Here is a 15,705-nt window from a genome sequence, read left to right on the forward strand (position 1 = left end):
TTTTGAATTAATTTAACACGTAAGTTAATTCAGTAAATAAAACACGTGAAAACTTGAAATAGTAAATATGCGTTGTAGTTTAAACATTGCGTGACAGTTGTCACGAAAGTTATAGAGGTTCTGACGTAAACGTTGATCCATGCTGTCATATATTTATAACAGAAGATTAAAAAATTCGTTTTGGATTTTATAAATTATTATTACATAAATATAGCCGATAAACAATCTGCTTTCGTGATAGAAAAATATAAACGACTTTGATAACATAACAAATCTTTTCGCAAGATATACGTAGAGATCGTTGTAACTTAATATTCATAAAAAAAGTTGTATCGCGATTCATAAAAAAAATCCTAGATTATGAAATTTAAACTACCTACATACGTTTTATGTTACTATGCATGATATATATGGTATATGGTGCCAATTTTAGTGCAGGATATATCTGTTATCGCCTGGTTTTCCATATTTCGAAAATTTTGAATAGCCTGTATCCCACTTGAGTTTAAAACTACGTAACTTTGCGGCTTAAGCCCGTGTGAAATGTTGCGTAATGGAAAGGGCATTAGATAAATGTTAGCATATAGAAGAAAACATATTTTTTCACGGGAGAAATCTGTATTTGCAGGCCAGGCAGGCAGGTATTAGAATATTACAATAGTCGCAATTTATGTTAAACATATTTTTAGGAACAAAATCAGGAAATGAGGGCGATAACTTACAATTATATAAATAGTCGATTATCGTTTGTTTTTTTTTTACATACATGAATTTGTCTGAAAAACTAACTTAGAACCTCTTGACACACCTCTCGGTTGGAAGTAAAACAAAACAAAACTTATTTCGGCCCTCATTTAATCTCGGTGTTCTTCATTTTTCATATTTTCCCCTTTCATCGTGGCATCGCGGTTTTTGTAGTTAAGTGTATATATATACCGTAACAGCCTGTGAATGTCCCACTGCTGGGCTAAAGGCCTCCTCTCCTCTTTTTGAGGAGAAGGTTTGGAGCTTATTCCACCACGCTGCTCCAATGCTGGTTGGTAGAATATAAGGTTGTATATATATAAGAAAATAATATAAACATTCGGTTTTTTCGTATAAAATATTAAAGCCATGTTTTATTATTTACTGAAAGAAATATTACAAATACGTGCTTCAAAGGCACCACGGCACTGAATTATTCTTAATTGACTTTTAGAATGATTAAAATATGGCTTCAATCGGTATATAACGATTATTAAGTACATATAACAACTGTGCCATGTGGATTGGAAAATGCAGGATAAACGATGACGAATAAATGAAAAATATAGTACAAAAATAATATTAAATTAATTCTACATTGGAAATTCAAAAATGACAAAAGTTCGAAAAGTGTTTTTAGAAGCGAAATATTTAAATTTAGTTTATTACAATTACAAAAGTCTTAATTATATTACATACGAGTAACGTTGGCCTTAATTCCTCAATAAATTGACCCGGTGACACGTTTCAGAGTGCGTTTTAACACATCGCTTTTACTCTTTATTTAATTAAAAACTTAAATCAAAAATAGATAGGTTTACTATGCATTAGTGCAAATATTTATAAATAATTAATTTGCATTTAAATAAATAGCGGGTTCAGCGACGGTGACTTTCGGAAGCGAGTGATAATATCTCTGAAGTATAGAAGGGTGTCTGTGAGTCTCGACTAACAATAAGACTAATATCACCCGATTACACAGGGTTAGTAACTATTTTATGAGACAATGTATGCGCTTCAACAACGATACCAGAAAACGTACAAATGTGAAATTCATAAGAATCGTTCGAACATTCGTTTGCCGAACTATCTTACAAAATCAAAGACTTTATAAATGATTGCACGCTTCGGGAACGAAACGATCGCCTCCAGACCATTTAAAATATATAATTATATTATCGTATAAAACCTATAAATGTAAAATTTAAGATAAAAGCAATCCCGTTAAGTCTGATGTATTTATTTACGAACTGGTGGTAGATTTTTGACAATCAATAAGCAAGTGTAGCGCTTTTATATTGAACAAAGATTTTTGACTTTGACTGAACCTCTGCGAACTAATCAGCTATTGAATCGAGTTACTGGATTCTCTTTAGTAGCTGAGGTAAGAAATCACTTATTCATTTTATTGATTTTATTACAAGCTCGTAAATTTTTTAAATAATATTTTATTTTTCTTTGCTGTATAATGTTTATTTTTAAAATAATATCTCGCAATTAATTACATATTTAAAAACTCTTACGTCATCAATATTTGCATATAACGATTGTACGATTAATCGTTTCGATTATTATATAATATATATTTGAATATTATACTGACATTGGTTAAAGAAAAATATCACAACCGGATTTGCGACCGATAACTTAAGTATTAATTTGTATGAACTTGACCGTATAAATGAACGCCAGAATATATTATATATCGATATTTGCTTATGATAGTATAGCGAGTGAATAGTTAGATATAGGAGTAAGATTAATTTAATAAAAAATGCCAACATGCACTCTGCATATCCTCAATTAGAGGTCGAATTCTACAAATTAATAATGATTACGATACGTTCTTGATTCTATTTCGAGCCAAACTTCGACCTTATCACAGCTGAACCTTAAACTGCAACGACTATGTTTTGATTCGATTGCGAAAAAGTGTAAGTTTATTAGTAAAAATTGCTCCAGGTTGTCGAAAAAAAAATAGGTTTATTTAAAAGTTATGTGAACGAATTGAGAAAAATAACATTGTGTGTATATCATTTGTTTTTATGAGATTACATAATCGCATTGGGTTCTTCCGAAATCATAGTTGTAGAAGAAGAAATTAAAATATCTCTCTCTCTTTCTTGAATTTAACGTTTGAAAGAGTGATTAATGTTGTGGAATACCAAATTGGGGGTTAAGGCGAAAAAAGCGCTGGTCGAAATAATTTTCTAATAAGTTTTGCTTAGCGTTTATTTACTTAAATGCTGATATTTCTATTTCTATCTTCATTGATCCGACGTTCGAAAGAAGAAGACGCAGTTTTGTTTAATTCAATATCTCTTAAACAACATGTATAGGGCAAAGCCGTAAATACAATCCGTTTCAAGTAAACGTAAGCGCAGATTAATTGTTATTAAACAATTTAATTAAAATGGCAAAGAAAATTACATTTCAGATTACATCAATGTTATGTTTCTATTTTTGCAAATAAAAAATATTATTTTTATACAAATTATGTACTATTATTATATTTATGGAATATGTAAATTAAAATTATTAATTTACTACCAAATTCGGTAAAATATTTGTCTAAATATAACTAAGTAGTTTAGAAGCTTTTTGAGAAAAGATACGACATACATACAAATATATACACTGCAAGTCATAACCCTCCTATTTTTTGCTCCACCGTAGTCGGGTAACAAACGTACATAAATAATACCCACCCAGGTGTACGGCAGAGATTTTAATTGAAAACTCGGCGTAAAACGAAGGTCATAAAGCCATCAAGCGCGTGAGGTCAGCTAACAAAATGATCATTGTCCATTCGCACTTGACCCAATAATACATCAATTTACTGACTGTTACAAATAAAAATTCAATTGTCTACCGATCGACTAATTATATTATTTATATATAATTATATTATTCTATATACATATAATAGGTAGGCGGACGAGCAAATGGGCCATCTGATGGTAAGTGGTCACCAACGCCCCTAGAAATTTGCATTGTAAGAGATGTTAACCATCGCTTACATCGCCAATGCGATGAGATGTTATATCCCTTGTGCCTGTATTTTCTTTTGCGTGTTTGGGGGAGGTGGGCAGGTATTAGGTAAAAAAAAATAAACATCTGTCTTTCCTTGTGGTTCGAGATTGCTTCATAGCAAATTTCATCAAAATCGTTTCAAAAGTTAAGCCGTGAAAGCGTAATAGACAGAGGTACTTATAATATTAGCAAAAATATAAATTAATGAAACACTTCTATCTGTTATTACAACTTCTGATCTATAAGTAGCGAGTCAATTGTAACTGCTCAATTACACCTCGTAGTCAATTCTTCGTAAACAAAACGAATCGTTTGTTGAATATATTAATAAAAGAGCATTAAGTGATAGACAATGCATGTTCTACTGTCTAACTCTCCAATTAAGATCCATGTATTTAACCGCAGGGTCATCTCGACTCAATAAATATGTTATAGCATATACTGTATATACATAATTATTTGCAGCGTCAAAAGCACTATGATTAATATCGCAATTGTATTAGGTTAATGTATACTGTATAGAGGTAAGTCAGAAGTTTAATTCTGATTTTTGTCCCTGTGCTGTTTAGTCTCCTCTGCTAAAACAAGCCTTAAACTTAATTTGAGAGGCAAATAGAGGACGGAGAATATTGGTAATTCTTCAAAAATAAGCATATATATCAAGCAAATTTTTATTTTTTTTTTTTTTATAGAATAGGAAGGTGGACGAGCATATGGGCCACCTGATGGTAAGTGGTCACCAACGCTCTTAGACATTGGCATTGTAAGAAATGTCAACCATCGCTTACATATCCAATGCGCCACCAACCTTGGGAACTAAGATTTTATGTCCCTTGTGCCTGTAATTACACTGGCTCACTCACCCTTCAAACCGGAACACAACAATATCAAGTATTGCTGTTTTGCGGTAGAATATCTGATGAGTGGGTGGTACCTACCCAGACGAGCTTGCACAAAGCCCTACCACCAGTAAATACAGCAAGGCGTACATTACAAAGCAAAAATGATAATTTCACATAAGTTAACTATAGTCACCTAAGAATAAACGACTGAATGTAGAAAAAAAAATTATTGTCTGCCTAGTAGTCGAGACCATTTTATTGATTTTTGAGCTCCCCCAACGAAAGAGGGTTCCATGTGATTTATTCGTATGCATGTCGCTAAGTTTACAATTGCTTTTACTTATATATTTTTAAGTTTAAGTTATAAACGACATGATCCAGTCTTTAGAACATCTTCACTAATTCATATTTGGTTGATAATTCATCTTGTGTTCGGCTGTGAAGGACATCTTGACGAAACTAGTATGTATCCAATGAAATTTTGCCACATCTAAATACCAACCAATAGCAGAGCGTGGCGAAATAAGCAACGAAACCGTCTTAAAAGAGATCTTTATAAATTTTAAAAAATATCATAATAAATGCTGAAACATCGATAAACTCGGAAAAATTAAATGTGAAGTCTTCAGCAATATAGCTAAAAGTTTGTTTATGATAATGGAATATCAGCTAAGATACTGACCCACAATTTCAATCATTTGAGGATGTTACAGTGTATGTGTTAAGCATAAATAGTATGCCGTATACAAATGTATATTATCATTCAATACATAACTCCCCATAATACAGAACAGTGAGCTGGAGTCAGATATTTATGATGAATCATTACATTTCACAGAAGTGAAACCTTTCAGCGTCAAGATCGTTTCACCTAACATACAAAAATTGTACTCCAATTGAAATGTCAGTCCCATTGCGCTTAAAGAAGATCCATTTTCATAAAAATTACGATTGAAACGCGATTGATTTCCATTTCTTGATTTGAATTTCTTTTGTCAATGCATTGAACGATTTAAGAGGGAAATGAGATATCTTGAAATGTAATTACACTTAGCTATACGAAACTTCAGTTTTTGAAATCCTTGCCAGACAAATTTTACTAACCTGACTAAATATTTAAAGCTAAAATTAGGCAACATCGGCTGTCATCGACCATGTAAGGTATAGATTAAAGTAAAATTTAAGATTGATCACCATTTCAGAAACCGACATTTAATGTAATCCTATAAAATCGAATCGTCAATTCAAAAGCCCGTGACACAACTAATAAAGTATATGTTGAATTTGATAATGACGTATTTAGTCATATATATAAGACATATCATCACGTAATTGTTGCTTAAAAACTTTGTCTAAGGATAATTCTGTACGTTATGATGGTGAATGGTCATATGGTTATGAACATTAGCAAATTTAGCTTTATTGTCGACTACTGATCGTGGGATCGTAAATTGTATTGTCCCTAACGTTCATATATAATTACACTGACTCATAAACTTTTCACACATTACAGCAACCGCTGCAGACACGAATGATGACAAATCCACTGGTTTTTTTTTTCATTTTTAAACGAAAATCGCGTTTTTTCACGTCTTACCAAATCAATGATCAATTATAATTTTACGAAATTACTGTTTTGTTTAACACTGATTTATCTCTTTCCGCCGTTATTGATTTGACAATCGAAAGAAGAAGACAGCATTATTTAACTAATCACCCGCGAATCAACGTTTATAAGAAAGGCCAATAACTTTTACAACGTTAATGTTTATAAAAAGGCTCGCCCGCTCGCTCGCTCAGCTATAATTTAATGAAAAATGGTTCTACTCAAAAGTTAAAGATATTTAACTCCATATTGTGTAGTACATTATTATATTACCGTTACTTCCTGCGATTTATTAGGAGAAAAGGAGTTTTCTATTAAATAAATTGTATCTAATTTTCGTCAGGCGGTTGTCTGTAAGTAATAACCTAAATGAAAATGCTTTCAACGCAGTAATATGTTCGGTTGAGTTCATGACGGTTAATTTGTTTATCGTTTATACTACTTTATACTACTAAAATTTTACGGTACCATTTTTCTATTTAATTCGAGTAATTTTTTTAAGATTTTTTTATTAATATTTAATAATAATATAGACATAGATAAATGCATCATAAAATTATTAAATAACAACTTTAAAAATAACCGAAAGAAGAAATTAAAAATAAAACAATTGTAATATAATGTAATTGTATTACAAAATGTTTTCTAATACTTTTCTCGAAGTTTATTTTCAAAATTGGAATAATTTTTAAAACTATATTTTTAAACTGGTAACCCTATAGCAATTGACAATATCATAAACAGAACGATAACACAGGAAGCGGCGCTGTCCGCCCGTTTATCGTATTTCACTGCAATCACAATTAATAACTAGCATATGTTCCCAAGCCAGATATGGTGGTCAAAACACATGGCTATCAGTTACAATGAAAACAAAAACTTTCGATTTTATTTTGGATATCCTCAAGGTCGCATTATCAGAAGACAATTATTGATTAGGACAAAAAAAATTGACAATTTAATTTCGTAACGAATAAATCTCGAAATCAACGGGACCGATATCCTTTTATTGTACATGTTATCTTTTGTAATCCTATGAATAAGACAGTGATAGCAATATTTTTAGTCCTGTCAAATTACTTAAAAGATTGTGTGCAATAGAATAGGTACCAGTGATGTAAGAACACTTGAATAAGTATTAACCAATGATTTTATTTTATTTCATTATTAGTAAGGCGTTTTTTATATATATAGTAAATAAAGGCATATTAAAAAAAATATCGCATTAACCACATCAATGTTGGTTATATTTTTTTTTTTAAATGTCATGAATGCCAAATGAACGTTTAATTTAATATCTAATTAAGTTCAATCTTGTCATAGAGAACATTTGCTTTGTGAAAGGTTAAACGAATAATAAACAAATAATTTCAAGTCAGAAAACATATTTCTCTTAAATTGACGGTTAAAAACACCCTATTGTTTGTTTGTTTTACTGATAAATGCGTTTTTAATCAGAAATAAATTTAAATTATCTGAGCAGTCAGTGGCTAATTGGAGGATATTTATTTATAATCCATGTTGTTTTATTATTAATAATAATAATTTATACACACTATCTGTAAAAAATAATACAAAGGTCTGGATTTATACCTAGAACAACAAGGCTTAGGATTGCCCGATCCAGCAAAAGTAATGTAATGTAACACTGACTGCACCTGAATGGATGGGCCTTAAATGTCAAAGTGCCTAGGGGCCTGGGCATATATAAAGCTATAATTTTTCATATTTTTTATTATAAATCTATATATATATGATTATATATATATATATATATATGTTTTCTATACAGTTTGAGATACATAATTATTGTCAGTATGTACATTATGCCCTTGGCAGTAGATTTAACAATTTTTCTTATTAATATTTTTACTAATTCTAATTTAGAAAATATGTAATACTAAATTACCGAGTCAATTGTTTTTTTTTTTTACAAGTATTGATTAGTGACACATTACTTTAAGCCAAATAAATATAATTATTATAGTACAACTTTTACAGTATAAATAATAAGACAGTAGTGTTATAAATAATGAATTTTAAAGGCATTTTGTTAAGAAATTATATTCAATTAAATATGAAGGTGATATTGATACATAATATCAAATTTAATACATTAATATAATAATAGTATATGTTAATATATAAAATGGATTTATCGTACTATATATATAATATAATTACTATTAATAAGGAATATGAGAGAGATTAATTATTACATTGTACTGTGACTCATTATTTAGGACTTACTAGTACACTGAAATAACTTCTAATAAAATTACTTATCATTTCAATAATAGTCTTATTTTATGTATAAAATATTATACTGTTTTAGAAAATAATAATCCTTTATTTTAATTTAATTGAATAAGTATTTGGCATTAATAAGCTATGCATAAAGGTTTTTTTAGATTTAGTTATTTATACATTATAGTATTTTTAATAAATATACATAAACACTTCCATTTACTAAAATGAACTTAACTTGTACTATGGTAATTACGATTTTCCTCAATTTTAGAGGATTAGATAGAGGATTAGGAGGGGTAGATTTATATATTTTAATTCATGTTGTTAAAAAAATATCAAAAATACAGATTTAATTTTTTTATACATCAACAAGAGTGTTTAAAGAAAAAAAATATCGATTTGTAAAGACGCGAATTTAATGGTAGGATGTATGTAATAGATTCTTACATAAATTCTTGTAAGTGGGTAATCATTTTTTTTTATTTTGACACCGACTTGTTAAGCCGTTCTTCCAGTCTATTGAATATGACATAATAGAGAATGTGTGTCAGGCCGAATTAACATCGTGGGACAAAATTATGTAAAAGCCTTCGAAGTAAACGCCGCCTTAAAGTTTATAATTTAGTAAAAGTAGCAATACTTTAAGATTCAAAGATTTGACACCGTCGGTACTATTCGGGTGTTAAGCTTATCGACCAGAATGATTGTGCCAATGTCATGAACATCGCAAAAAGAAATGTACATTATCCGTGACGTATTTGATAAGATCTTTATTGACTAATCAAATAAAATACTTACAATCTAAATGTTTCTTTTTAGGTGCAATCATTTCTTCGGTTGTGGCTTTACATACAGATTTTGCTAAACCCTGCCCCGCGATACTGTGGCGAGCGGCAAGGAGCCTATCGTTTATAGTTTGACCCGCCATCCTCACGTTCAGTCCGGACATAAACTGATTTTATACACTCCTAAACACTTATTTTCGTGTTTTATCAAATTTACAAAATTATGTAGGACGATGACGGGTAAAATATGTCACCGCCCCCCCGACTGGCACAATACTAATTTCAAGATGGCTGACTCAAATTTAGAAAGTGTTGCTACGTTCTAAGAAATACTACTAAAATATTTTCAAGCATTTTAAATAAATTTATTTAATATATTACAAATAAAAAGGGTTCCTTTAAGAAATTGTAGTACACATTCAAAATAGACCTTTTTCAAGTTTCAGTTAAAAAAAGATGATATATTTCTTTTTATTATTCAATTTAAATATAATTGAAATGTCTTTCTGACTGATTTAGGCGAAGAAATTGTCGATAGAGATACACAGGTCATATTTTTACTAAATAGAACGAAAATAATAGACATAACTCATTTCTTTAATGAAATAAAGTTGCAGTTAAAAATAAAATAGCAAAGTTTAATAAGACACATTTTCTATGTATATTCATATTATAAAATATACTAATGAAAATAAAAAAATAACATATTATTTTACATAATTTTATATCCGGTCTGTCTTTAATTTAACATTAAATTGTTCGACTATCAATCGACTAATAATAAAAAAATATTAGTGACCGAAGATTAAATTCTAAAATATTGTCTATGACCTGTCACATTTGATATTATTAAATCCATAGATTAAGAATATCCAGAAATTATAAAAAATATTTAGGGATTTGCTTTTGATTACTTTCGTTTATAATCAGATTATTACCATAACAACATGAATGCTGCTTAAAATAAAATACTGGTTCTTTAATGTTAATAGTGAATGTGAAGGCTTCCAATATTTTTTGTGTTAACTGTTAAGCAGTCAATATGGCCGATTTGTAAAAGTAATAGACATCGTGGATTTGTGTATTTCTTCAGAATACAGCTGTATAAGACTTTATAATGGCAAAGAAAAAAGGTGCGAAAAAGTATGCCAAAAAAGTTACTCCGGCTAAAACACCTTCCATAACAGATTCGATAAATTCGGAGGTCATAGCCGCAGCTTTAAGTTCTGTAAATCAACCTATTTTATTAAAGGTTTGCCGACTTTGTGAGACAAAAGATGGACCATTTCTCAATATTTTTGATGCTGATAAGGTAACTGCTAAGAAAATTGAAACTGTGATGCCTTTTGGGGTAAGTTTTGGCTTGAAACAAAATTAAAGATTTGCTTGAAAATATTGCATTTTATGTTAAAAACATCATATGGTAGGGCGAAAATTTTATGAGAGATAGTATAGGAGAGATACAGAACTCCTTATGTTAAGTCATTTATATTTTTTTAATTAAAGAGTTGTAATAAGTATCAAAAAGTGGTAAAGAATGAACATGAGTCAATGTTATCATAGTATGAACATTGTTACTGTCTCTCCTTAAAATGTGGGAGTAAGATATTCATAGAGATAAGATTATTTAATTATTAGCAATTTACCTTATCAATAGTAAAGAAGATCAAAATAGATCACAAATTGTTCATATATACTATATAGCAAGAGTACAGTGATATTTCTCCTGTGCCATACCACGATATTGGTTTACAGAAAAACAATGTTCACTTTTAATAAAAAGTAAATAACTTCAAAATTTTGAGCTAATCTTATACAGTTATTAATAATAAAAATATTTCTTGAAATAGTCTTTGTACATACATTCAAAGATATCCTGGCACCCTAAACTAGGAAGACCCATGTCTTAGGGGCTAGTGCCATCCCATATAGTGATTATATTGCACATCAAATTACTATGTATACACATAGAGCTTCGGTGATATATGTTAATGACTGTTACTATAAAAGCCGAGATGGCCCTGTGGTAAGAACGCGTGAATCTTAACCGATGATCGTGGGTTCAAACCCGGGCAAGCACCACTGAATTTTCATGTCCTTAATTTGTGATTATAATTCATCTTGTGCTTTACGGTGAAGGAAAACATTGTGAGGAAACCTGCATGTGTCTAATTTCACTGAAGTTCTGCCACATGTGAATTCTACCAACCCGCATTGGAGCAGCGTGGTGGAATAAGCTCTAAACCTTCTCCTCAAAAAGAGGAGAGGAGGCCTTTAGCCCAGCAGTGGGATATTCACAGGCTGTTACGGTACGGTTACGGTTTGTTACTATAAATTTATTATTAAAACTACTATAAGTGCTATTTTGATGAGATTGATTAGGATAAGATAATTTTAAAACAAATATTATGTTGCTGATAAGTAAAATAATCTTTTTCAGATTGCCGAAAATGATGACTTACCGCATAAGATTTGCTTTCGATGCTCAGCTAAGGTTGAGGAGTTATATGAATTTATACAAAAGTGTATTAATACACAAAAAAGTTTGCGAAAAGCAGTTGGAGCAAAAGGACCTATTTTTAACAAACCAAGACATAGAGAGCTCTGGGAGGAGAAACTTAATCAATCAAATATATCTAATGATGACATCTGTGACGCATTAATTAAAAAAGCTATGGAGGGTATCAAAGATATACCTCTAAATCCGGTGCCTCTTAGTGAAGATGATGTACAACTCATAAATAAATTAACTAAAAAAACTTCATCGATTGAGGAGGATAGTAGCTTAAATGATTCAAAAAAAGAAAAAGAAACAGATATTCTGACAAAAATGGTTAAATCAGAAATAAAAAAATCTCTCCAAGGACCTATCACAAAATCTTTGAGATCAAATGCTGAAACTACAGTGGACGAAATTGAAACGAAAGTTACAAGACTTAGTGGAAAACGTGCAACGAATGTTGATAATACAGTTAAAAATGTTAAAAGTAATCCACCTATTGAGTCTGCATCTAATAAAATGAATGTGGATGATAAGCATATACAGCAAACAAATACATTTAGTTTAGAGGATGCAGCAAACTCCCCACCAGAACCAGCATTTAATATAATGGATCACGTTAGTATGATTAAAGTAAATGGTGTTGGTGTATTATTTCAGTGTAAAATATGTAATAGGAATTTCCTGAAAAAGGAAGTTGTTATGTCTCATGCATGTGCAAAAAATGGCCTAGTTAAAACTGCTGGCCTTAAAAGCTTTACTCAGCCTGAGCCACCTAAAATTCCATCAGTTAAATACATAAATACAAAAGAAGTTAAAAAACCTATTGTGTCAAACAATGAAAATTGTCAGTATATCAATTTAGATGACGATGATGATGATGATGATAAACCTTTAGTAATAAAAAAACCCAAACCCAAAATAGGTCCCGCTAGTAGAGTTAAGCGAAACGACACTACCACAACTGAAGATAGTCCACATCCTGTATCTAATAATCAAACCGAAATTCCGGTTAAAACAAATTTAAGTTCTACCGCACAAGATCCTATAGTTCAATTTCCCGCTGTACCCAGTCTTAATACACGATATAAACTTCTACCTGGTCCAAACAACACCTTTACACTAGTCGAAGAAAAACCTCAAGATAAACCTGCAAGTTCTCTAAATTTCGTCGAAACAGTTGCGTCAGTTAATGATAAAGCGAATAATCGTCAAAATATTAGTTCAAGAAAATGTAAAGCGGCGGGCAAAGCTTCAGTTACTGATAATACTACAGATTTATCGTCAAACCAGCCGTATCCAGTGGGTATGTTTACAACGTTACCAACTAACACATGTTCTGACGTTCAAATAGAGCCTGAGCCTACTTTAACCACACCAGCAATGAAGAAACAGTCATATACTGTTGTACAAACTGGAAACCCAAGTAAATTACTTATATCGTCAAAACCACAAACTGCAGTACAAGAAGTACCTAAGAAAAAACAAAGGAAAACAAAACATGAAGAAAAAGCTGATTTATCTGATAAGCAGCCATTCTCAGTAACGTTAGAAGACACCGCGCCACCGAGGGATCCAGGCTTTTTTACTTTCATCAATGTCGATCCATTGTTACAGCCGTCATATGTGTTGCCGACAAATAACATAATCCAAGAATCGCAAATCTCAACGTCTACAAGTATTTCGAATCAGAGTGAAAAGGATAAGGAGCAAAGTAAATACACTTGTAATATGTGCGGTGAATTTTTCAGTAGAGAGAAGAAGTTACTGACCCACATACAATCTCATTACAGTAAGATGGATGAAGAAGATCAAATGAGATCGGAAAGAGTACCGAGAAAACGAAAGAAATAAAGTGTGTTTATAAATTAGAATAGTTTGATGGTACTTTCTTTAAGAATACATTAATTTTAACTTAAGCTTGTATTGAGGTAATATAATACTGTAACCGTAACAGCCTGTGAATGTCCCACTGCTGGGTTAAGGCCTTCCGTCCCTTTTTGAGGAGAAGGTTTTGAAACTTATTCTACCACGCTGCTCCAATGCGGGTTGGTCGAATACACATGTGGCTGAATTTCAATGAAATTTGACACATGCAGGTTTCCTCACGATGATTTCCTTTACCGTCAAGCACGAGATGAATTATAATCACAAATTAAGCACATGAAAATTCAGTGGTGCTTGCCCGGGCTTAAACCCACGATCATCGGTTAAGATTCACATGTTCTTACCACTGGGCCATCTCGGCTCGGCTATAATATGATACAGGTTAAGCAAAACTTATAAAAGTTTTTATAATTCGGAAACTAAAATAATTATCATTCCAATAAACCTACAGTCATTTGTAACAAAAGGAAACTGTCAAACGACATTTTCATTATGATTATATATAGATGTCATATATATCTAATATATGGACGTGCCACAAATTTAAATTAGTTTTGTAAAATATAGTAATTGAGAAGTTTACGTCGTATAAAAAATAAAGACGAACGCGTAGCGTGAGTTCTTTCAGAATTTGATGGTTATTCCCCGCAAGATAATTGACAGCGCCAAGGCTATTTTACCCTTTGTTTAATTCAAATTGATAGGTTATGCAATATAACCTTTAATGAAAAATCTTATATGAAACTGAAAAGTAGTTTCAGTTTCATATAACTTATTTTTACTGGTCATCATTTGATCGAAAAAAAATGTGGAAAATCTTGTAGTATGTTGAGAAATTTGTTTATTCGCACAAAGAGAAAAGCCCTGTATCCACTAATGGGACAATTGTGGCCGTTACTTTCTTACTTTTGTGGAATACAAGAATTTAGCGTATGTTCTAAATGTATTGTTAATGGTAAATATCGCTAACAATAAATCGACTACACATTTTAGACATTTTTTATTGAGGGTGAGCTATTTTAATGCTAACAATTAATATCTGAAGCGAAAGCTGAAAATTTGAAACAGTTTTTTAATGTTTTAAAATATTTAAAATATGCAAATAAATTCTAAACAAAAGAAATGTTAATTTATTATTTTATCTTTTAATTTTGTACCTCTTCGTTATATTAGATGAGATTAATTAAAACGTGTAACATGTTTATTGTAATCATAATGAAACAAAAAACCGCAATGCGTTAATATTACGTCACAGATAAATAATAATAAACCATACGTGCAAATTATTTTGCCATTGTATCTTAATGTTATGTCGTCGTTTTATTTTATGGAAATATGTTCTGTTATGTTGATTTAAAAGCTTTAATTAATATTTTTTTATATTTTCAAAAACGAATCTAAGTAGGAAGTATTGCTTAAATTTTAATAGGTTTTTGAATTAAGAATAATTTTTTTTAAATAAATAAATTGGATATATTATTTTACGTTTTAAAGTTAAATATAAATGTTCGTTTTTTCCACGTTTTTGAGTTGATAAGGTACTTGTAAATACTGAGGTTGAACTTTGAGAAATATGTTAATTATAAATTTTAGATATCTTGTGTCGTTTTTCTTTATTTCACCCATTTACTTTGTTCAAAGATTTTTAAGGCAGGTTTGTTGGACGCTTTATATAGTACTTACATACAATACTGTATTGGGCTATATTTTCATAAATCAACCTGACATTTGTTAGACGATATCGTAAGTACCTAATAATTTCGATAGAATATTACGAAATCAATTATTTCATAATATAATTTTTTAAATTAATTACAGTACTAAGTAACTATACAATAAAAAATTAACGACAACGAGACGAGAGAGAAAATTGTCTTTCAGCGCTTCTTGGTCGACTTCACATAAATTGCAACCTACTTTATGTTAAAAAAATAATAAAAATCGAATTGATTGACGCTGCGCAGCACTACGCCTCGCAAGGCCTCGCAGATTGTTTTTCACATTTGACATTTTGGTGACTATTACTAGTTGCTATTTGCTACCTTGCGCCTAGATTGA

At 30.7% G+C, this 15,705-nt stretch overlaps 2 protein-coding genes across 12 annotated transcripts in view; one reads left to right on the forward strand and one right to left on the reverse strand.

Annotated features, from left to right (window-relative positions):
* LOC126776325 (phosphatidylinositol-binding clathrin assembly protein LAP) overlaps nt 1-9,520 on the reverse strand; it is a 40,648-nt gene extending 31,128 nt beyond the window's left edge. For all 11 annotated transcript variants that reach the window (XM_050498771.1, XM_050498768.1, XM_050498776.1 and 8 more), the window contains exon 1: nt 9,274-9,520. In XM_050498771.1, the coding sequence (XP_050354728.1) occupies nt 9,274-9,424 (151 nt within the window). In that variant the 5' untranslated portion in view covers nt 9,425-9,520. The remainder of the gene's footprint in view (nt 1-9,273) is intronic.
* A 607-nt stretch (nt 9,521-10,127) lies between these two features.
* On the forward strand, nt 10,128-15,071 carry LOC126776326 (uncharacterized). The gene is made up of 2 exons (XM_050498778.1): nt 10,128-10,611; nt 11,701-15,071. Exons 1-2 carry the CDS (start codon nt 10,378-10,380, stop codon nt 13,612-13,614), a joined length of 2,148 nt encoding a protein of 715 aa, XP_050354735.1. The 5' UTR covers nt 10,128-10,377; the 3' UTR covers nt 13,615-15,071.
* Nucleotides 15,072-15,705: the final 634 nt, after the last annotated feature.

The sequence above is a fragment of the Nymphalis io genome, chromosome 20 (genome assembly GCF_905147045.1).
Source record: "Nymphalis io chromosome 20, ilAglIoxx1.1, whole genome shotgun sequence".
Lineage (NCBI taxonomy): Eukaryota > Metazoa > Arthropoda > Insecta > Lepidoptera > Nymphalidae > Nymphalis > Nymphalis io.

Bases quoted from the DNA above. Each gene is read 5' to 3' on its own strand.
- LOC126776326 (XM_050498778.1), top strand. From the start codon at position 10,378: ATGGCAAAGAAAAAAGGTGCGAAAAAGTATGCCAAAAAAGTTACTCCG. The intron at 10,612-11,700 runs GTAAGTTTTGGC...AATCTTTTTCAG, and splicing joins AAACTGTGATGCCTTTTGGG to ATTGCCGAAAATGATGACTT.